The sequence below is a fragment of the Hemicordylus capensis genome, chromosome 2 (assembly GCF_027244095.1).
Source record: "Hemicordylus capensis ecotype Gifberg chromosome 2, rHemCap1.1.pri, whole genome shotgun sequence".
Classification (NCBI taxonomy): domain Eukaryota; kingdom Metazoa; phylum Chordata; class Lepidosauria; order Squamata; family Cordylidae; genus Hemicordylus; species Hemicordylus capensis.
This window is the reverse complement of record NC_069658.1, coordinates 107,951,134-107,973,641: the sequence shown is the minus strand read 5'-3', so window position 1 is coordinate 107,973,641 and position 22,508 is coordinate 107,951,134. Positions and strand designations below refer to the sequence as shown.

General features: G+C 43.9%; 1 protein-coding gene across 5 annotated transcripts in view; it reads right to left on the bottom strand.

Annotated features, from left to right (window-relative positions):
- The window catches only part of DOCK8 (dedicator of cytokinesis 8), a 183,926-nt gene that overhangs the window by 84,128 nt on the left and 77,290 nt on the right, over nt 1-22,508 (bottom strand). For 4 of the 5 annotated variants that reach the window (XM_053292960.1, XM_053292965.1, XM_053292964.1 and 1 more), the window contains exons 17-24: nt 21,364-21,502; nt 17,830-17,931; nt 16,533-16,628; nt 13,913-14,147; nt 11,032-11,193; nt 9,408-9,583; nt 3,419-3,514; nt 1,789-1,884 (exon numbers count right to left, since the gene is read on the bottom strand). In XM_053292960.1, the coding sequence (XP_053148935.1) occupies nt 1,789-1,884; nt 3,419-3,514; nt 9,408-9,583; nt 11,032-11,193; nt 13,913-14,147; nt 16,533-16,628; nt 17,830-17,931; nt 21,364-21,502 (1,102 nt within the window). The remainder of the gene's footprint in view (nt 1-1,788; nt 1,885-3,418; nt 3,515-9,407; nt 9,584-11,031; nt 11,194-13,912; nt 14,148-16,532; nt 16,629-17,829; nt 17,932-21,363; nt 21,503-22,508) is intronic. The other variant, XM_053292963.1, reaches the window with a different exon arrangement.

Below are 22,508 nucleotides of genomic sequence, written 5' to 3'. Positions count from 1 at the left end.
GAGCTGAAGTCGATCAAGGTTCCTCTTCAGATGCCGGGAAGCCTCTAAACGTGGCCTGTGAAGGCGTGCTCACTGTGGAGTCCAAAAGCGACAAGAGCGACTGAGTCGTAGATGGATGCAGGCCTATTTCGTTGTCTTGAGGATCCCCTTCGATATCGAAGGTTGGAGGTGGGGATCGATATCGAGGAGTGACATTTCTGGACGTCGTAAGCAGCGGCGTGTGTAGCGACAGAGCAGAGCTGGGTCCCGGAGCCGTCGGCGTCGAAGGCGGGGAGGAGGGAACCGGTGTCGGAGCAGGCGAGAGGGATCTTGCTCTCGGTGCCGAAACACTCGGCGTCGACGGTCTCGGCGTCGAAGGGTGGGCTGGTGTCGAAGATGGTCGATGTCGAGTAGACGGGGTTGATGGTGTTGTGTCTCTCGTCAGATCGATCATTCTGCGGCATTTCGTTGTTGATGCCGTCGCGGCTTCGTCGGCATCGGGATCACTTCCGGAGGTCGAGGGAACCCGGCGTTTACGACTGCTCGATGTCGAAACTGTTTTCAATGTCGAGGGTCCGGAGCCCTTCGAAGTCGAGGATTTGGACTTTGAATGTGGCGATCCAGGACGCGTTGACGTTGAAGTTTTTGACTTCGTACGTGGTGTAGAAGCAGATTGAGCCCTCGATGTCGAGGGGTGAGGTGTGCCCGGCGTCGAGGGACTTAACACTTCATCATAAATCGCCGCTCTGAGGCGAAGCGCTCGATTCTTTCGCGTCTGCTTCGAAAACGACAGACAAATGTTGCATGTAGAAACATTATGCTCTTCGCCCAGGCACAGTAGGCATAACTCGTGGAGGTCTTTGGAAGGGAGCTTAGCATCGCAACCCTTACACCTCTTAAACGACTTTTTGTCGTCCGCCATAGCGCGACAACAGGGAAGTCAAGTCCAGTCCGCGTCAAGCCAGTCGTTGGTTGATAGCCGTTCCGAGTCAAAAACGTTTGGGATGGTCCATAGCCAGAAAAAGAGTCGTTCACGAAGTTATCAGTCCGATAAAGGAGAAAGTTGTAAAATTGTCTCTGAGAGAAAAACTGAGGAACTTTCCGATGAAGAGGCGGCAGACCAAGGTCCACGCGCTAAGGCGGTCGGAAAAGAACTGAGGAACATGGCGCCCAGCCCCGCTCTTAAATAGCACGCGCTGCGTGTGGGCGGGGCTTGGGCGCCTCGACAAGCTGAGGCATGGCTACCGCGGGGATTCCTGCGCAGGTGCAGAACCCCATTCTTATGGCTATCGACGGATCTCGATCCAGATCCTCAGGAGACCCCCTGCGGCCACAGCAGCACCCCCAAAGCCTCAAAATGGTGATAAGTCCATCACTTGGTTGCTTTTAAGAAAAAAAGTCCACCCCCGCCCCCCAAAGCTGAGCCAGACCGGGCCCAGCTCTAGTGGGCCCAGAACAAGTCCTGACCCAGTTTGGTCCAAGTCCATTTCCACTTGAACCGAACCGGGTTTTCTGATTTTGTGCACACCTCTACTAAGAAAGGTCCTAAAGATTCCCTTTTATCTTTAGAGGAATGATACTGGTTCCTATACCACTCTTTCACCACACTCCTTTGCTGACTAAGTTGTCATTTATAGTTTACCCATAATTCACATCCTTACATAGGATGGATCATACAGAAAGCCTTAGGTCCTGCCACAGAGCAAAATGCCACCTTGTGATTAATGCTTTCTTCAGTTGTGCCTCATTAAAACATTATCTTCAGAAATTGCTTGTTAGTGACAACAAAATGCAAGTAGAAAATCTTACCAGCAGTTCAAAGAAAAACCAGGCATACTTGAAGACAGATTCTCTCACCATGCCAGTGCTGACCACCATTTGAAGTGCCAGTTCTTCATGGAAATGCTGAATACAAACACAGTACATTACAAAATAGTTTTGAACACAAGGTGGCTTTCAACATGATACCTCAAAAGAGAACTCCTAAGGGAGAAACATTCAACATGGCAGTCATTTACAATTAGCACATGCATTAATGTTATGCAGACAAGGATTAAGGAAAACAAAGAGGAGTGGTGAAGGCAAAAAATGGTGACTGTCATAACCACCAGCAGATTTTAGGAAAAAGGGAATAGAGCAACAAGCTGAAATATAGGGCAGAGGTGATGATCGCCATACTTCTGTGACAGTAGCAACACACATAAGGCCACTTCTGGTAAAATGATTTTTAACAAGGCTACAGAACAAGAATTAGAAATATATATAGTTTCTATAATGTATATATACCACATTTCTTTAAGGCTGAAATAGGAATTACAATTAATATAAGATGCACACTGCTTAAACCGGCGCTCTGACAAAGACCTACTGCACATAAGCTGGTTTGTGTAAAAATAGGCTGATTTCAGTGGCTGACATCCTGACTAATGCTATGTGCATGTTCATAATATCAGCACATGTGCAAAACTAGCCTCGGCACTTCTGAAGTGTGGGCATTTTCCCACAATAGCATGATGATTTTCACAGCTCTCCTCATGCTCTGCAAGTACTTTCTGACTTGTGGAAACACGTCCTTGAGGATTGTGCAACCCTCAAAGATGTGCTTCCATTGTCAAACAGCAATTCCAGAGCATGAGGGGAGTGGTGAAAATGATCACTTTTGCACGACGCCTGCACTTTAGAAGCACTGAGGCTACCACTGCATGCATGCTGCTGCTAAGAGCACACGTAGAGCATTAGTCAGGATGTCAGGCAGTGTTTTATAGAATCCAGCCATCAGTTTTAGTCATTGATTCTGCAACTGAAAACATGCAAAAGGAGACTGTCACATAAAATACCACAAGAGCCTTAGTTAAAGCAAAATTATACATATTTGAAGGAGACATTTCAAATATGGCTTAGCACGATTCTGGGCTGGCCTAGTGTACTTTGGCATTCACGGTTAAATACTAACCTGGCATCCCTTTTCTACTTCCCATTCTTTATTGCCCTGAAATAACAGGTTTTCTATCTTGCCATTCCCAAGTCCCAGGAGAACTTACAGAAGATCCCTAAGCCTCTGATTATGATCATTAGAAGGCAAAATAAACAGAGATGCCTGAAAGCACTGTTACATTGCATGGATCCGCTGGAAATAGTTTAGGACTATTTGCAGGCTTGTATATTGTGTCTATTTTTCATTTTCATATGCTGCTCTTCTGGCCCAAAAGGGTCCTTCTAGACAGTTTATGCACAGATGACCAGGCTTTGGTTCAATTATTGATCATCTGCATCTCCACTGAAGAGTTAAATTCTTTTCAGTCACAAGCATTCCTCCTTTCCAAAGATTAATCCTCTTCATCTTTATTCTCCTCCACAAGTATGTTTGTTGTTATAAGTGGCCTGCTTATAGTGTCTCAACATATATTTATGACTGGTGTTGCATTATGTGGCAGTCTACCTTTTTATTGGATGGGCGTGGGTTTGTGTAGGCACTTGAAGTATCATTGCAGGGTTCACTATAGCAAGACATCCGACAGTAGTTCCGATCTGCAACCTGAGAAAGTGACCAGAAACAATATATAAAACCAATTCATGGAAGAGCAAGTGTGCTAGCCAGAGAGAGAGAGAGAGAGAGAGAGAGAAAGGTAAGTGAAGAAAATTCTGTGTTAAACAATGTAAATACGGGACTGCCCCCATGTGTTACGGTTGAGTACTGTACTTTCAGTTTTAATGTTCTCCCTACATTGCAACAAAAGTAGAAGCAATAAAATAAACACTAAGGACATGCGAGCCAGCTTAATTAGAGCCTGGTTCAACATCAAACCTGCCTGGTTCAGGCAGTCTGAGTTCGAACTGGACAGGCCTCCGGTTCTAAGAACCAGTTTGCAGACCAGTTTGGATATACTTGTAAAGGGTTTGGATATACTGTTGAAGATTCCCCTTTACAAGTAAAAGGGATTTTCCTAATATAAGGTAGGGTAGGGGAGCAAAAGGGCCTCTGTACCTTTTTATTTAAATTTGCATAGTGACACAAATGGCCCCTGTATATGCATGGAGGTAACGAAAATGACTTCCACGCATGCACAGAGGCCCGAACCAGGCCACAGCTGGCCAGGACTGTCATTCAGGAGGCCAGCGGGGGACTTGGAGGAGCCCCCGTGGCCTCCACAGCCTCCAGAGACTTTCTACCACTGCCACCTTGAAATAAAAGGTACACAGGCCCTTTTGCTCATCCCCCCGCCTTATGTTAGGGAATTCCCTTTTACTTGTAAAGGGAAATCCTTGCCAGATTCTACTTTAAAATATAAGAACATAAGAACAGCCCTGCTGGATCAGGCCCAAGGCCCATCTAGTCCAGCATCCTGTTTCGTACAGTGGCCCACCAGATGCCGCTGGAAGCCACAGGCAGGAGTTGAGGGCATGCCCTCCCTCCTGCTGTCACTCCCGTTACTCAGAGGCATCCTGCCTTTGAGGCTGGAGGTGGCCCACAGCCCTCTGACTAGCAGCCATTGATAGACCTCTCCTCCATGAAGTTATCCAAACCCCTCTTAAAGCCATCCAAATTGTTGGCCGTCACCACATCTTGTGGCAGAGAATTTCACAAGTGGATTATGCGTTGTGTGAAAAAGTACTTCTGTTTGTTGGTCCTAGATTTCCCGGCAATCAATTTCATGGGATGACCCCTGGCTCTAGTGTTATGGGAGAGGGAGAAGAATTTATCTCAATCCACTTTCTCCACACCATGCATGATTCTATAGACCTCTATCCTGTCTCCCTGCAGTCATCTTTTTTCTTAACGAAATAGCCCCAGGTGTTGTAGTCTTGCCTCATAAGAAAGGTGCTCTAGGCCCCTGATAATCTTGGTTGCCCTCTTCTGCACCTTTTCCAGTTCAACTATGTCCTTTTTTAGATGTGGTGACCAGAAGTACACAATACTCCAAGTGTGGTCGCACCATAGTTTTGTATAAGTGCATTATAATATTAGCCGTTTTATTTTCAGTCCCCTCCCTAATGATCCCTAGCATGGAATTGGCATTTTCACAGCTGCCGCACATTGAATGGACATTTTCTACGAGCTGTCCACCACGACCCCAAGATCCCTCTTCTGGGCAGTCACCGACAGCTCAGATCCCATCAGCATATACTTGAAGTTGGGGTTTTTCATCCCAATGTGCAACACTTTACACTTGCCAACACTGAACTGCATTTGCCACTTTGTCGCCCACTCCCCCAGTTTGGAGAGATCCCTTTGGAGCTCCTCACAATCTGTTTTGGATTTCACTACCCGAAAGAGTTTGGTATCATCTGCAAATTTGGCCACCTCGCGGCTTACCCCTGCTTCTAGATCATTTATATGTCAATTAAAAAGCACCGGTCCCAGTACAGATCCCTGGGGGACCCCACTTCTTACTTCCCTCCATAGTGAAAACTCTCCAGTTATACCTACCCTCTGTTTCCTGTCTTTCAACTAGTTAGCAATCCACACATGTGCTTGTCCCCTTATCCCATGACCGCTAAGTTTCCTCAGGAGTCTTTGATGAGGAACTTTGTCAAAAGCTTTTTGGAAGTCCAGGTATACTATGTCAACTGGATCACATTGATCCACACACTTGTTGACACTCTCAAAGAAGTCCAAAAGGTTGGTGAGGCAAGATTTACCTTTGCAGAAGCCATGCTGGTTCACTCCCAGCAGGGCCTGTTCTTCTATATGCTTTAAAATTTTATCCTTGAGGATGTTTTCCATCAATTTGCCTGGAACGGACTTTAAGCAAACCAGCCTGTAATTTCCCAGATCGCCCCTGGATCCCTTTTTGAAGATCAGTGTTACATTTGCTACTCTCCAGTTCTCTGATACAGAGCCCAGTTTCAGGGATAAGTTAATATTTTAGCAAGGAGGTCAGCAATTTCACATTTGAGTTCTTTGAGGACTCTTGGATGGATGCCATCCAGCCCTGATGATTTGTTAGTTTTCAGTTTTCCCAGACAGTTTAGAATATCATCTCTTGTCACTTCTATCTGACTCAGTTCTTTAGCCTCCATCCCTAAAAAGCCTGGTTCAGGAACAGGTATATGCTCAGTATCCTCTGCCATGAAGACAGACGCAAAAAACTCATTGAGCTTCTCTGCAACCTCCATATCCTCCTTAATAATCCCTTTCACTCCCTCATTGTCTAATGGTCCAACCGTCTCCCTGGCAGGTTTTCTGCTTCTGATGTATTTAAAGAAGTTTTTGTTATTCCTCTTGATACTTTTGGCTAAATGTTCCTCAAACTCTCTCTTTGCCTCCTTTATGGTCACCTTGCATTTCTTTTGCCAGAGTTTGTGTTCCTTTCTGTTCCCTTCATTTGGACAGGCCTTCCAATTTTGGAAGGAAGTCTTCTTCCCTTTTATGGCTTCCTTGATGGTACCTGTTAGCCATGCTGGCATCCTCCTGGACTTAGTGGTACCTTTCTTCCTTTTGGGTATACAATCTAACTGGGCTTCTAGTATTGTGGTTTTGAGTAAACTCCATGCACTCTGGAGCGAAGTGACTCTCCTGGTTTTCCCTTTCATCTTTCTTTAACCATACTCCTCATTTTGGAGAAGTTTCCTTTTCTGAAATTCAAAGTGTCTGTGTTAGACTTCCTTGGTGATTCTCTTCCTGCATGTATGCTGAATTTGATGGCACTATGGTCACTCTTCCCTAAAGGGTCGATGACACAGATATCACGTACCAGGTCCTGGGTGCCACTCAGAATTAAGTCCAAGTTTCGCCTTCTCTCTGGTAGGTTCCAAGACCAACTGTTCTAGGGCACAGTCATTTAGCGTATCTAGAAATCTGACCTCTTTGTCATGACCTGACTGTGAATTTACCCAGTCTGTGTGTGGGTAATTGAAGTCACCCATTATTACAGCCCTGCCTCTCCTTGATAGCAATAGCAATAGCAATAGCACTTACATTTATATACCGCTCTATAGCCGGAGCTCTCTAAGCGGTTTACAATGATTTTAGCATATTGCCCCCAACATTCTGGGTACTCATTTTACCGACCTCGGAAGGATGGAAGGCTGAGTCAACCTTGAGCCCCTGGTCAGGATCGAACTTGTAACCTTCTGGTTACAGGGCGGCAGTTTTACCACTGTGCCACCAGGGGCTCATCCTCCCTGATTTCCTCCTGCAACTCCCAGTCACTGTCAGCATTTTGATCCGGAGAGCGATAGCATGTCCCCAGTGGCACGTTCCCTTTCAGGCCTTGTATTGTCACCCACAGGGTTTTGGTGGAGGACTCCAGTCCACCTAGGTTTTCTATCTTGTTAGATTCTATCCCTTCTTTAACATACAGTGCTACTCCACCTCCAAGGCGCCCCTCCCTGTCCTTTCTATAGAGTTTATATCCAGAGAGAACAGTGTCCCAGTGGTTCTCATAGTTCCACCATGTTTCTGTTATGCCCACTATATCTATTTCAGCATTAGCAACCAAGCACTCCAGCTCACCCTTCTTGGCTCGGAGGCTTCTGGCACTGGCATATAGGCACCTATATGCTGAATCTCTCCCCTGATGTGTGCTATCTTTCTTTTGATTCTTTGACCAGCGGGCACAGGCTCCCATCTGCTCTTTATGCGGTTCTGCTCTGTTCCCTTCTGTTTTATCTGAATCCTTTGGACCTGCACACTTTAAAGGATGGCTTTTGCCGAACGGGATACTGCCCAGCTCCCATCGGCTGTTCCCCAGGTGTCATTTTAAAAGCTGCTCTGCAACCTTTTTGATTTTAAGCACCAGCAGTCTGGTTCCATCTTGGTTCAAGTGCAGCCCATCCCTTTTGTGTAGGCCTTGCTTGCCCCAAAAAGTATCCCAGTGCCTAACAAATCTAAACCCCTCCTCCCGGCACCAACGTCTCATCCACGCATTGAAACCCCTCAGCTCTGCCTGTCTCACTGTACCTGCGAGTGGAACAGGTAGCATTTCTGAGAATGCTAACTTGGGGGTCCTGGACTTCAATACAGTACCTATCAGCCTAAATTTGGCTTCCAGAACCTCCCAACTACATTTCCCCGCATCACGACAGCTGTCTCCTCCCCAGCACTGCCTAACGGTCTATCTAGACACTGCATGATGTCCGCAACCTTCGCACCAGGCAGGCAAGTCACCGTGCGGTCAACACGCAGGTCACAAACCCATCTCTCTATACACACACACACACCCCTGAACAGGTTCATAAACCGGTTTGGCCTGGTTCAATGGCTGAACTGGACCAGACCCAGTTCGTCTGAGCTCGAAGCTGGACCATGCCGGTTTGAATCTGGTTTGGATTTGAACCAAACTAACAAAACCTGTTCCATGCACATCCCTAATAAACACTTCCCCTTTAGTTACAGGAGGGAAAATGCTCTCTTTTCCTTGGATAAAGGTTACACCATTAGAACTCTATCCAACTGCTGCTTAAGTTGCCTCTCTACTGACTTTAAGGATAAGTTAGTTATTTGTTATGCAGATAAGCCATCTCTCTAGAATACAGTAAGATTTATAGTGTGACTGGAGAACTACTCATCTGATTTAATTTACAAGGCAGCTCTGTGTAATACTGGTTTGGGATACCAAACAATGCCATAAACGGTACTGGAGGACATTATATGAAAATCATTTATTTTTATGTATCTATTTATCATATTTGTACAGTGCACCCAAATTTTCATCTCTGGTCAGTTTAGAAGCAGAAATAAAAACCTTAAAACAAATTTAAAACCATAGTCTAGTTATAAAGCTTGGGTGAAAAATGTGTCTTTAAAGACTTTTTTAAAGTTGTTAGAGAAGAGGAGGCTCTTATTTCAGCAGGGAGTGCATTCCAGAATCTCAGGGTGGCAACAGCGAAGGTCAGCCCCTGTGTAGCCAGCAGACAAGTTCCAACTCAAATCAGCTGCCCACTACAACATAGCAAAATGATCTTCAAATCAAACCTTTGCTCTGTTGCACAGCCCTAATCGGCTTATGTAAGATGGAGGTCAATGAAATTTTCTTTCTACACCCCCCTGCCCTGCTTCTGAAATTATTTTAGTCTATCTCATGCCATTTTGTATATTCTAAAGATAAAGGTATCACTTTCAGTAGTTCTCTAGTTACAATCACGGAAGTCTTTCCCAAGTCTACCTGGAGATCCTATGCCTTCTCCAGATTGATATACTACTTTTCAGCAACAACAAGCCTTTTAAATAAAATCACTTTACATAAGGAAAGGAATGAGCAAAGGGGCTCACAATTTGAAAAGAAACACAAGGGAGACATCAGCAACAGCCACTGAGAGAGGCACTATGTTGAGTTGAATAGGCACAGTTACTATCCCTCTAAATATAAGAGAGTCACCATTTTAAAGGGTGCCATTTAGGTGCCAGGAGAGAATGCATTACAAAAAAACCCACAACCCGACACAAGATTTTGGTTTCAGTTCTCTAGGACTTTATTTGCTCTTACCCTTGAAGACATGACACTTTTGACTTCTTCATCAGTAGCAGCCTGTATGCCCGCAATATCTGGATTACTACAGCTTGTTACTCGGCTTTGCAAGAGTCGTGAGCCCACCGAAACAGCTGCTGTGCGCCCATATGTGTAATAACGAGATTCGGGCAGATTAGCACTGCCTGCTGCACCTGCTCAAGGAGAATAATAATTTTGCAACTGAACATTTACTACTGAATCCCAGTTGCACTACAAAATAATAAAAAAAAGATCATTTTTAACTTGCTGCTTGCCACTCTAGGGTCTTAGAAAGAAAGGCAGTATAAAAATATAAATACTGGTCTTGTGGTAGCAAGCATGAATTGTCCCCTTTGCTAAGCAGGGTCCGCTGGTTTGCATTTGCAGACTACATGTGTGAGTACTGTAAGATATTCCCTATGGGATGGGGCCGCTCTGGGAAGAGCACCTTAATGCTTGCATGCAGAAGTTCAAAGTTTCCTCCCTGGCATTTCCAAGATAGGGCTAAGAAAGACTCCTGCCTGCAACCTTGGAGAAGCCACTGCCAGTCTGTGTAGACAATACTGAGCTCGACGGACCAACAGTCTGACTCGGCATATGGCAGCTTCCTATGTTCCTATAAAGATTCCTCTCTGATCCAAAGATAAATGCTACTTCTTATCTTGCTGCTGCATAGTACCCCTTTAGAGGGACAATCCTTGCTATTACTGCTTATTAAGGATGTGCACAGAACCGGCTCAGAAGCCCTTTATGGGCCTCTGAACCAGTTCAAAGAACCGCTGGTTCCACAGCAGCGGAGGTGCCGCTTTAAGAGTGGGGGAGGGTGCACTTACCCCTCCCACCACTTTCCCCCCGCCGGCATCGGTTTCTCGAACAGCTAATCGGGGCGGCAGCGTATCTCCCTGACACCCTGTTGCCCAGAAGTTCCAGACACGCCTGCACCGGCACGCACAGGTGCGTCTGGAACTTCTGGCCATATCCAGCCAATGGGGGCAACGGGGCAGCGGGGAGGTATGCTGCCGCCCCAATTAGCTGTGAGATAAATGGATGCCGGGGGGGGGGGGAAGCAGCGGGAGGGGTAAGTGCACTGTCCTCCGCTCTTAAAGTGGCACCCCTGCCGCCTTCAAGCCTCCTCGCCGCAGTTCCATGCACACACACACACACACACACACACACACATATATATATATACACACACACACACTTATACTATCTTTTCTATGACTATAACTTAAGGGTTATGTTTCATACTTATTTCACGGCAAGTTGAGAGGTATGCCACTACTAGCAAGAGTAAGAAATAGGCCCTTAGAGGTCTGTCAGCCACGATGCCATCTGAGGTTTTCTTGATGATGCTTGTTTTCTGTGGGCCTCACACAAAGACGTACAGCATCTGCTATTCCATAGGCCACTTATCTTGCTCTTCTGAATGAAGCTACAGTCCTATATACCCTCATTGCAGCTCATTGCATTCAGTGGGGACTTACTTCTAAGTAAATACCCATAAGACTGGGATGTAAATGAGTGAGAAAAAAGTCAGAAGCTTCTAATTACTATCCATTACCAGAGGATTCAGTGCACAAAGAACAACTTATTTTTATAGGAAGCCCAATGGAAATACCTAGTTTGACATCTTTTTGAACTTCAGGAAGACGGAACACATAGTAGACGTAAGATGCTAGGAGACAATTTCTTCCATGCTGGTCCTTGCTCAGATCTTTGCTGTTGTGGAGGCTGTTCACTATTGCAACCACAGATTCAAAGGCAAATTGGGAGAAGTTGGCTAGAAACCAGAGGGAAATAATTCATTTCTTTATTAACGGATGCAGTTTAGCATATAAAATGTGTAAAATGACTCAGGTTCACTTTATCACAGATCTTCCAAGAACACTGTAATGTGATAAAAAGCAATTAATGCTGAAAGTCTAAAAATAATTTAGGACAAACTCCATATGTCCTTCTTGAGTTCAAGTGGTAACTCCGTGCCCAGTTCCAGCAAATTATTTGAACAGGCAGCTCACAAGATCGAACACTGGGCAGGGCAAGCATCCTACCCAGCTTCAGGAGCTATATATGCTTCCGATCTTTGATCATATGTGAGTAAACAACTAGGTAAGAAGAAGGAGGAATTGTGCGTGAGAGAGGAACTGGTAGGACAACGACATCCCACTCAGCTATCGTACCCAACATTTTAAATAGGTAGAGGAAAAGCAGTCCTATTTAGCTACTGTCTCACACACGATCACTCCCCACCCCCACTTCCTACCTAGTTGTTTGTTCACACACAATTGCAAATTGGGAGCACACAATCAGGCATGCAAAGGACAAGCTCCTGAAGCTGGATAGGAGGCATGTCCTACTCAGTTTTCAAACATGTGAACTGCCTTGCTGTTTAACTTGCTCATTGTGCTGGACTCCTGCTGGGTAGGCTGAGGAGGAGCTGGTAGATTCTCTTGGCTTCTCCCTGAAAGCTCCACCCCACCCTGCCCACCAAGAACAAAAGTTGACACCTGGAAAACTGGTATTCCTTTCACTCCATGCCATATTTCCCCAAAAACCAAAATGGATGGGGATAGTGATCCTAGGAACACAGTATGCAAACTTCTGAATTCTGTTCTTGATGAGAAAGATAAGCCTTTTGCTTCTCATTTAAATTTTGCTTGATGGAGTGAATGACATGTTTTATGGCAGGGGCGTATCTAGGGCAGGGCAGGCAGGGCACGTGCCCCGGGCGCCACTTGAAGGGGGGGCGCCATTTTTTAAAATGATTTTTTTTTTAAATGGCCACCAAAACCAAAATGGCCACCATGCATGCTCAAATGGCCTCTGCAAGGCCCTAGTATCTGGGGAAAGTAAATTCTCCATTTATTTTTAAAACTTATGTAATAGTGATGCTACAATGCATAGTAGAGAATTAGACAGGCACTTCTGTTTAGTTTTCCAAGTACACCTCCACATAGAATTTGGGTATTTCCTGAGCCCCAGCATACTGAAATTTGTAGTTTTTGAGCATTTCTTGGTCTGGCTACGTCCACTGCTAAATAGTTTTTGAAAGATTTAAAGATTAACGAGCTTGAGTTGTATTTTTGAGCTGATATTATGGTAAAGTTATCTGAAAGATGGGTGTCAGATGTCTGGACAGGGGGTGCAATTTCAGTGCTTGCCCTAGGCGCTATTTTCCCTAGATACGCCTCTGTTTTATGGTCAAAAAATGGAGTTGAACCAAGCCCAAAAACATGTTCAGAGAGGTTTCTCCCCACCCCCCACCCTGGCCTCCACCCACAGCAGGACAGAATTGAACCTAAACCTGAAATCTTGGTTGCCTGGAACCTGAATCAAATTCCAAAACACAAAATGTGGAAACTGGTTCAAAATAAGTGTCCGCAATCATTGTAATCAGGCACTCTACTTTCAATTGTATCATTCATGTTTATCTTCCTTTGTTATCCTAGCATTTTTAAAATAAAAGCTCCTATAAAATTCAAACGCAAACAATTAAAAAAATAATAAATAATTTTTCTAAAATTAAATAACAGTAGCTATAATTGTATGTATATTACAGAGCTGCATAGCAAGCAATAGAGCTTAGTATTTTTCAACATGAAATGTATGTAAACTGGTTCAAGACTGGTTCAAAATGTCCGAACCAGTTACTGAACCATCTTGTAAGGTTAGTATCTGAACCAAAATTGAACAGTTAAAAATACTAATTGAAAGCCAATATTTAAGGATGCAACCACCTAAAAAAACAACCCAAAACACTTCCGTTAGCATACTATCTGAACAGCACAATGTAGTAAAGCTGAGTAATTGTGGGGGTCAAGACCTGAGAGTTCTTTTAGATCTGCCTGTTCTCAGAGGCACTCTTACTGGACTTGAGACTCGGAGTGCTGGTCCGTGGCCTCTGTCTTTGGGGGGGCACCTCCAAATCCTGTCTTGGGGGGGCCTCCAAATCACTCACCCAGTCCCAGCTCGGCTGCCCTAATCTCCTCTCGTGGCTTTTACTTTAAAAAAAAAAAAAAAAGCAGCTATGTGGCAGAGGCAGTAGGCTGCGGGAAATTGGGGCAAGAGGAAATGTACCCCCTTTGCCCAAAGATGGCAGCGGTGGCTGCAGCGAGGGGGGGCAAGGAGGAAGCCCCCCCTTTTGCATTAACACACACACACCCCGCCTCTGTGTGGTGGCAGCAGCAGCTGCTGCAGGGAGGATGCGGGGAGCAAGAAGGGAAGAGCTCCTCTTCACCAAAACTTTTCCCTTTACCAGGGAGGGAAGGAGGGTGGGATGGGGCACAGCAGCTGAGGCTGCAGGGAGGATGGGGGGCGAGGAGGGGAGAGTTCTCCGTTACTGGAATGGAGGGCAGCAAGCTCCTTCCAGATCCCCTCCATTATTTTTATATTGTAACAGATTATGTATACTATATATATCAGGTGGTATATAAATATAATAAAAAAAAGTAAATAAGTAAGTAAATAAGTAAGTACGTAAATAAGTAAATAGTAAGTACCTGTCTGGCCAGCTATAATCATGGGCTGGATAGCTAGCTGGAAGAGCTTATCCAGCACTAAGTGTAGAAACAACACCAGGGGCTCAAGGCGGGAAGAATTCAAGCAGATAATGCTGAGTTTCAACTCATGTTCAAGAGTTGCTTCTGTGATTTTCTCATTCAGCACTCGGATCGGGAAGGCAACTTGGCTTTCTAGTGCATGGCACAGGGTGAAGAATTTCTCCAAGTGATTGTCCTGTAAATACAAACCAGAGTGGTGCATGTGGCCTTCATTACATATCATAAGTTTCTGCTACCAAACAGAACATGAAAAATATAAGAAAACACAAAAGAGAAATGTTCCATAATGTTTGTAAGCAGTGTCGACTAATACCCTAAAGTGTAACAAAATAAATAAATAAACCATAAAGCTAGTTACGTATTGCAAAAAACAATGTAGTCACATTAAAATGTTATTTATGTATTTACTCCAGGGTCCAGTCACTTCTCATTAACAATAAAAAATTTACCCAGTGATCCTGTTGACAAACCCATGAAATTGATGACGAAGATGTTATTTTATGCACGAATCTAATCTTAAATACTCTGGTTTACAGTTAACAAGTCAGCACAATCATGTAAGTAAAATACTTGCAGATCACCACATTGTTCCTTTCTCCTGAACCAGGTTCCATTTCCCCATTTGAACTGCAAACGTATCCTCAGATAAAAATGAGTAATCCTCACTGAACTGAATGGGAACTCACACATATTTTTAACCCAGCATCAGTTAAAAGCAGTTGTGGAGAATTTTCAGCAGAAAAATGGTTCATGGAACAGGTTTAAGAAGTACCTCTCACCAGTCAAATTGCAATCCCAATTATTCTGAGTTCATAAGCTCTTTCTCCATTCCACTTGTACACAGAGAGGGGTGAACCAGAATGCACCAGCTACCCACAGCAACAAACTTTGTAATTACACCAAATTACTTCCTGTGTTCAGTCCTTCACTGCGGAGCAAAAAGCTGAAAGCAGGATGTTTCTCCTTCATTTAGAATCCTGGTTGACCAGGATTCTAGAAACAGTTAGAAACTCTGTCTGCATGCAGCATTTGCCTCTACAGACAAGCGCTGAACATGGGAACAGCAGGGGACGTGGCCACAAAGCATTTTGGTGGGCATAGCTAGCCAGCACATTCCTGCTCCCTCTCTCTCTAGGATGTGGCTGAATGAAAAGGGCTTGTGACTGCTTTGTTGTTGTTTTGTTTTTAATAATAACTAGCTTAATCGATGCAGCGCATCTGCACACTTGTACTTGATTGCTCCCCTCACACCTGCCACAGCCCGCTCATCCCAGAGATCTCTCCACCCTCACCTGAGCCACACTCCTGCTCTTCCTCCTGCATCCCACTGCTTCCATTGCCCTCACCCCTCTTGGTCACTCCTCCATCCCTTTACTCCATCCCCTTCACCCCTCTTGGTTGTGGCTGCAGCATTGCTGGTGCTAATGGCCAAGCTGCAGCCCCCTATCCCCAGAGACTTCCCCACCTTCACCCGAGCCCCACTCCAACTGTTGCCCCACAGCAACAGCAGCGGTTGACCGGGCCGTTCCTCACTGCCACCACTGCTATGGCTGTTTGTTCCCCTCAAGCCGCTGACAGGCCTGGGCCAGTCCCTTGCCTGCCTGCCTCCCTCCGCCAATGGCCTCGGCAGCCCCAAATAGCAGCAGTGGTTGACTGGGCCCTTCCTTGCTGCCAATAGGTGTCACCATGGTTGTTCATTCCCCTTAGGCCACTGACAGGCTCGGGCCTGTCCCTTGCCCCTCCTTTCTCTCTTCCCCTCCCTTCTTTCTCTTTTTCTCTCTCCTCCACTCACTCTTCCCCTCTTCTTTCTCTCTCTCTCTCCCTTCCTGAGTTAACAGATCTTGTTCATCTTGTTTACTTATCTAATTCACACAGCAGCCTCCTTCTCCTGAAGGAGCTCTTTCCTCCCTCACGACCCCTCTCTTCACAGACCCCTGCCCACTATCCTTTTATAGACAGATCAATAGATAGATAGATAGATTCCTCTCCTCTACAATCAAGAGCATCTTCCAACCAGTAACAGTTGTATTCCAACTGTCCTTAACCATCACAGGCTCCTCCTCCCTATCTGCATATGGAATCCCCATTGCCCAATCACAACAGTGCCACAGGCTCCTCCTCCCTATCTGCATATGGAATCCCCACTGCCCAATCACCATGGTGCTTCTGCCCTCATAGGCTCTTCCTCCCTATCTGCATATAGAATCCCCACTGCCCAATCAGTTGCTTCTGCTCGCAAACTCTCATGAGAGCCGCCATGCATGGGTTTAGCCATGGGTACACCTTAGAGAATTATATAGATAGATAGATAATATCATGGAACTACACATATAATCAAGATGTGTGATATTTCACATTGGGCTTCCTTCCCAGTTTAAATAGGAAGCTAGTGATGTATCTTTTAAAGTCCAAGATTTTAGATATGTTCAGTTTTTCTAATTCTGGAGTTTTGCAAATAAACCATTGCAGCCATGGGCTGAGTCATAGAAGGAAAACGAGATTACTCCCCATATGCCTAGGATTTGGATGACAAGCTTCAAGTTAAAAATAAATCCCTTACCTGTGTGTGAACAGATGATACAGCTTGAACTTCAATATTAAATACCCCCTTGTGTCCTTCAGCCCATTTAATTGGAGGAGATTGTGCAGGAACTTTCTGCCATTGAAGATAAAACAACTTGGTGATCAAATAATCTTTCACCCCAACACATGCAAATTGCTAATACATATATTTAAATATAGTGCATATATCTGCTAAGTTTGGGACTTTTTTGCAATTAGTGTTTGCATTCCAACTCAAGCAATTTCTGATATGATTAAGAGTACTAAGATGCTGAAAGGCATCATCTCATACTGTGCAGGAGAAGGCAATGGTAAACCCCTCCTGTATTCTACCAAAGAAAACCATATGGCTCTGTGGTCGCCAGGAGTTGACACTACTCAACGGCACAACTTTACCTTTATGGCCTACAGCATACAATTAGCATGAGCCACAGCCTTCAATGTTCATATGAAGCTGCCTTACACTGATTCAGATCACTGCCCCATCTAGGCCAGCACCAGAGATGCACATAGGTAATTTTGGAGTCTGGACCTAAAAGCCTAGGGAGGCCACCCCTCCCCTCAAATTAAACATCATTATGCTCAGCTGGGTGATCACACCACCTGGGACAGACTAAAGAGGACTTTGGGGGGCCCAGGAGCTGTGGAGGCTCTGGACTTCGGTCTGGAAATCCAGGGGCATGAGCACCTCTGGCTAGCACTATTTACACTGATTGGCGATGGCTCTCTCGGGATCCAGATAGGCTTTGAACTAGCCCTTCTGCATGCAAAGCAGGTGCTCTACCAACCACTCAGCTACAGCTCTTCTCCATGAAGTAGGACTCATTCATGTACACTGTTCTGAATGCCAGAGTACTAACACACCAGCTAGGAAATCGCCTGCTGGCTAATAATCATGATTTCCCAGTTCATATATTCATGTAAAAAAAACAAAACACAGCGGTATATATGTAGTAGTAGTAGTAGTAGAAGTAAGCACGTGAGCTTTCATGCGAGGAATCACTTGCTAGAAAAAAGAGAGTATTGAATTGTCCCTGCTTCCAAAGAAACAAGTTGTAGTGTGGTATCTAAAATATGCCTATTCTGCCACTACAGAACAGAGGGACAAGCAAGTAGTTCTAAAGTACTACATCCATATTACACCACTTACACATTAGAGGTGGTATATGTATATACTATATTAATGCATATATGATTTTCTATTTAAGGAAGGCAAATATTAGGATCTGGGTTGGGAGAAAACCCCAATCCATCATGTCTCTTTAACTGGGCAAACAGTTTCTATAGTGGTTTACCTCTGCTGAGTGCATTGAATAGTTGGCAGGCAGTTTATCCAAGGCAACGGGAAGACAATAATGGCCTGTTTGGAGACGATCATTTAACAAAATTGGCAGCCACTGAAACAAATACAGGGGAAAACAAAGTGTTATATCATGACTGGATGTTATACTGGATATTGATCTAGTTTAATTATATCCCAAAGTAAAAGGATTATATATCAACTAAAGACTATGTCCCCCACCCTCCCACAGCAATTACTGTAAAGACCTTTACAGTTTAGTTTATTTTATAGTTACTTTTTAGACATGTCATCCTGGATCAGTGCTAACATCTCTTGTTCTCTATAAAAACAATTTATTAATTCTGAAGATTTGAGACATTAATCCCACAAAGATTTGAGAACCCAATCAAATGTATGAAGATTATATGTTTCTGCCTCAGCGTGGTAGAGGCTGGATCCATTTGTAGCCTGAGTCAAAACTCAGCGGTCACATGCACACAACACATATGGCAAACATGAGACACACACATAGCACACACAATGTACACAATACATATGCGATACACACAAAGCATGTGACACATAATGACAGACAACTGTGAAACATTATACTTGTGTGTGAAACACACACGATGCACAGTGTTAACTTACATCATTCTCTTTTCTATATAAGCTCTGAGAACTTTATTTAAAAGTGGTATTATTATGCTATTTACAAACAGTCTACCAGATGTTACTGACTGGATATGGTTCTTTAATTATTGGGCCCTTTCCAAGAGTCTAGGATAACTAAAGAAGAATTCAAGATATCATCGTAGTATTCGTGCTGTCCTGAGCAGTGTGGCCTTCTGTAGTTGATGTGCTGTAATTTTATTGATGCCCAAGGTGTTCAAGTTCTTTTGGTGTTCAAGTTCTTTTGGTACCACTATTTTCTTTTTTCAGAGCTGCTCAGTTTCAATCTGAAGGTCCTTGTATTTGGTTATTTTCTCCAACTGTGTTTCGTCAACTTGTCTATCCTCTGGGATTGCAATATCAATTATCAGAACCCGATTCTTCTCAATGACTGTCAGATCAGGTGTATTGTGCCCTAACTGCCTATCAGTTTGTATTTGAAAATCCCAAAGGATTTTCAAAATTCACAGAAAATGTTCTGTGACCTTCTCAGTCAACCAATTCTTGCTTGCTGGCAATTTGTAATTCTTGCAAAAGTTGTTATAATAATAATAATAATAATAATAATAATAATAATAATAATAATAATAATAATAATAATAATTGCCCAAACATCAGAGGCACAAAAGACCAGCTGCTGATTGACAAAATGATTTTAGAAAATTGCAAGAGAAGAAAAATAAATCTAAGTGTTGCATGGATTGACTACAAGAAAGCCTTCGACTCATTGCCTCACACATGGATACTAAAATGTTTAGAAACAACTGGTGTCAGCAAAAACATTCAGATATTTATTAAAAAAGCAATTAACATGTGGAGTACACAGTTAACAATCAATGGCGAGACACTTGGACAGGTTAGCATTAGAAGAGGTCTTTTCCAAGGGGACTCACTATCCCCTGTTGTTTGTAATCGCCATGACCCCACTTTCACAAATACTAAACAAAACAGGCCTCGGATACCAAACATCTCAAACATCAAGTAAAATCAACCATCTGCTGTACATGGATGATGTGAAGTTGTATGGAAAGTCCAAGTCAGAAATCAAATCACTCCTAAACACTGTCCGTATATTCAGTAGCGATATAGCAATGGAGTTTGGACTAGACAAGTGTGCTGCATTAATAAAGAACAGAGGGAAAATAACAAAAACAGAAGAAATAGAACTGACCAATGGAAGCAACATCAAGAACCTGGAAGAGAAAGAACATTACAAATACCTGGGCATTCTCCAGGCTGATAACATTGCACACGCTGAAGTTAAAAGAAAAATTGGAAGTGACTATATCATGAGAGTTAGAAAAATCCTGAAGTCCAAACTCAATGGCGGGAACACCATACAAGCCATAAACACCTGGGCTATACCTGTTACCAGATACACTGCAGGAATAATACACTGGACCCAGGCAGAGCTAGAGACGCTAGATCGTGAGACCAGGAAAATCATGACCATCAATCATGCTCTGCACCCCAACAGTGATGTAGATAAGCTATACCTCCCTTGCAGCTCAGGTGGAAGAGGAATGCTGCAAGTCCATCAAGCAGTAGAGGAGGAGAAAAGAGGCCTTGAAGAATATATCAAGGACAGTGAAGATGATGCACTTCAAATGGTCAATAATGAGAAACTATTCAACACCAATGAAACAAAGCAGGCCTACAAGAAAGAACAAGTCAAGAATCGAGCAGAAAAATGGAAAAAGAAGCCCCTGCATGGCCAATATTTGCACAACATAAGTGGAAAATCAGACATCACCAAGATCTGGCAATGGCTTAAGAACAGCAACTTGAAGAAAGAAACAGAGGGTTTAATACTGGCTGCACAAGAACAGGCACTAAGAACAAATGCAATAAGAGCAAAAGTAGAAAAATCAACAACAAACAGCAAGTGCCGCCTTTGTAAAGAAGCAGATGAAACCGTGGACCACCTAATCAGCTGTTGTAAAAAGATTGCACAGACTGACTACAAACAAAGGCATGGCAAGGTAGCAGGGATGATACACTGGAACATCTGCAAAAAATACAAGCTGCCTTTAGCCAAACATTGGTGGGAACATAAAATTGAAAAAGTTGTAGAAAATGAAGATGCAAAAATATTATGGGACTTCCGACTACAAACAGACAAACATCTGCCACACAACACACCAGATATAACTGTAATCGAGAATAAAGAAAAACAAGTTGGAATAATCGACATAGCAACACCAGGGGATAGCAGAATAGAAGAAAAAGAAATAGAAAAAAAATCACCAAATACAAAGATCTACAAATTGAAATTGAAAGGCTGTGGCAGAAAAAGACCAAAATAATCCCAGGGGTAACTGACGCCATAAGTGCAATTCCAAAACAACTTGAAGAGCACTTCAACACCATAGGGGCCACAGAAATCACCATCAGCCAACTACAAAAAACAACTTTACTGGGAACAGCCTATATTCTGCAACTATATCTATAACAACAGCAACAACATTGATAATAAAATTCAGCCATTCCAGGTCCTTCGGAAGGACTCGATGTCTGGATAACACAAACCAGTCAAAAACACCTATCTAACTGTGTAAACAATAATGATGATGATGATGATGATGACGACGACGACATATGCAACACATGTGAAATGTGCCATAGATGATGTGCAAACTGGACATCCACAACAGACATCTACTGTAAGACAATTCCACAATGCTCTTACAGACAACATACAGCACACACAGTGGATGCATGTGAAACATCCATACTTTGGATCATGACTGAATAGGGCTTTGTTTTGTGTTACTTCAGCCTGACTCTTGAATGGCTGCAACAACCACTTGAAACATTAGGAAAACATTGCTTATGCATTTACTCAGGAAGCTAGTGTGAACCAGAAGTAACTTACAGAGTATCCCAAGAGAGTTTCTACACATGTTCCTTGTTTTGGTTGACAACTGATGTGGTAAAATGTGAACAGCAGGTGGTGTTTTTCTGTGAGTCTAGCTGGCAACTTAATTTTCACTTCTTCATAGAAATCAGGAGACCTGTTTTGTTAAAAACAAAGGTGTATATTTTAAGACATGAAACAAAAATGCACTTTGCCTTATCTAGATACTGATTTGTTTTTTTATTACACAACACACATAACCGATAGAATTGATAACAAATTGGCCCCCATGTTTTCTGGATCTGGAGACCCATGGGAGAAAATCAAAGGCTACCTCTCAAGAGGCTGAGAGTTTCTGTTCCCTCCCTGGGAGTGAAATTGGCATCTATCTGTCCACAATATAAAACTATGGCTGTGTTCTAACAACCTGTGAAATAGGGTTAATTACGTTCAGCAAGCTGGGTGCACTCAGGCAGAGACATGAGAACCCATACTTTAGCATTGATCACAGTCCCACTGCTGCTAGGATTAATCTACAAACAGCAACTACAGTCTGATTGTAGCACCCAATTATTGTTTAATCCTAGTTAACCACAGTGGTGGAACTATGATCGGTGCTATAGTGCAGGTTTTCATGACACGCTCAGTGGGAGTGCGCCCAACTCGCTGATTGCACTTAATCAATTAACTACGATCGTGTGGTCATGAAAACATGGAGGCTATTCACACGATGGGAGAAAATCGGGCTAGCGGCAGCGAGCCTGGTGGTTCCTAAGTGAGTAACCCACTACAGTGCCTCTGCCCTTAAACCAGGTTTGTGGAGCGAGCACTCCGCACACCTGGTTTTTTTTACTCGTGTGTTGCCGTGGCACGGCTCCGTGCCGTGGCAACTAATGAGTAGACCCCCGGCCAGGAGGCTCAAAAGCAGCCTCCCGGCTTGGGGGGGGTCTCTCCAGCACTTGCGCAGGGCATGCTGGCGCTTCCAGGGGCCATGCGGCCCCCGAACTCCCCAGCCCCGGCCGGCTCCATGAATTAGTCTGGAACAGAGGTTACTTTCTTTATGCACTGATCTTGTTCTATGTCCTTATGCTAGCGCAAGACTGATCTGAAAGTCACCAATCATATAATATATATGATTTAATATACTGCTACCCATTATATAA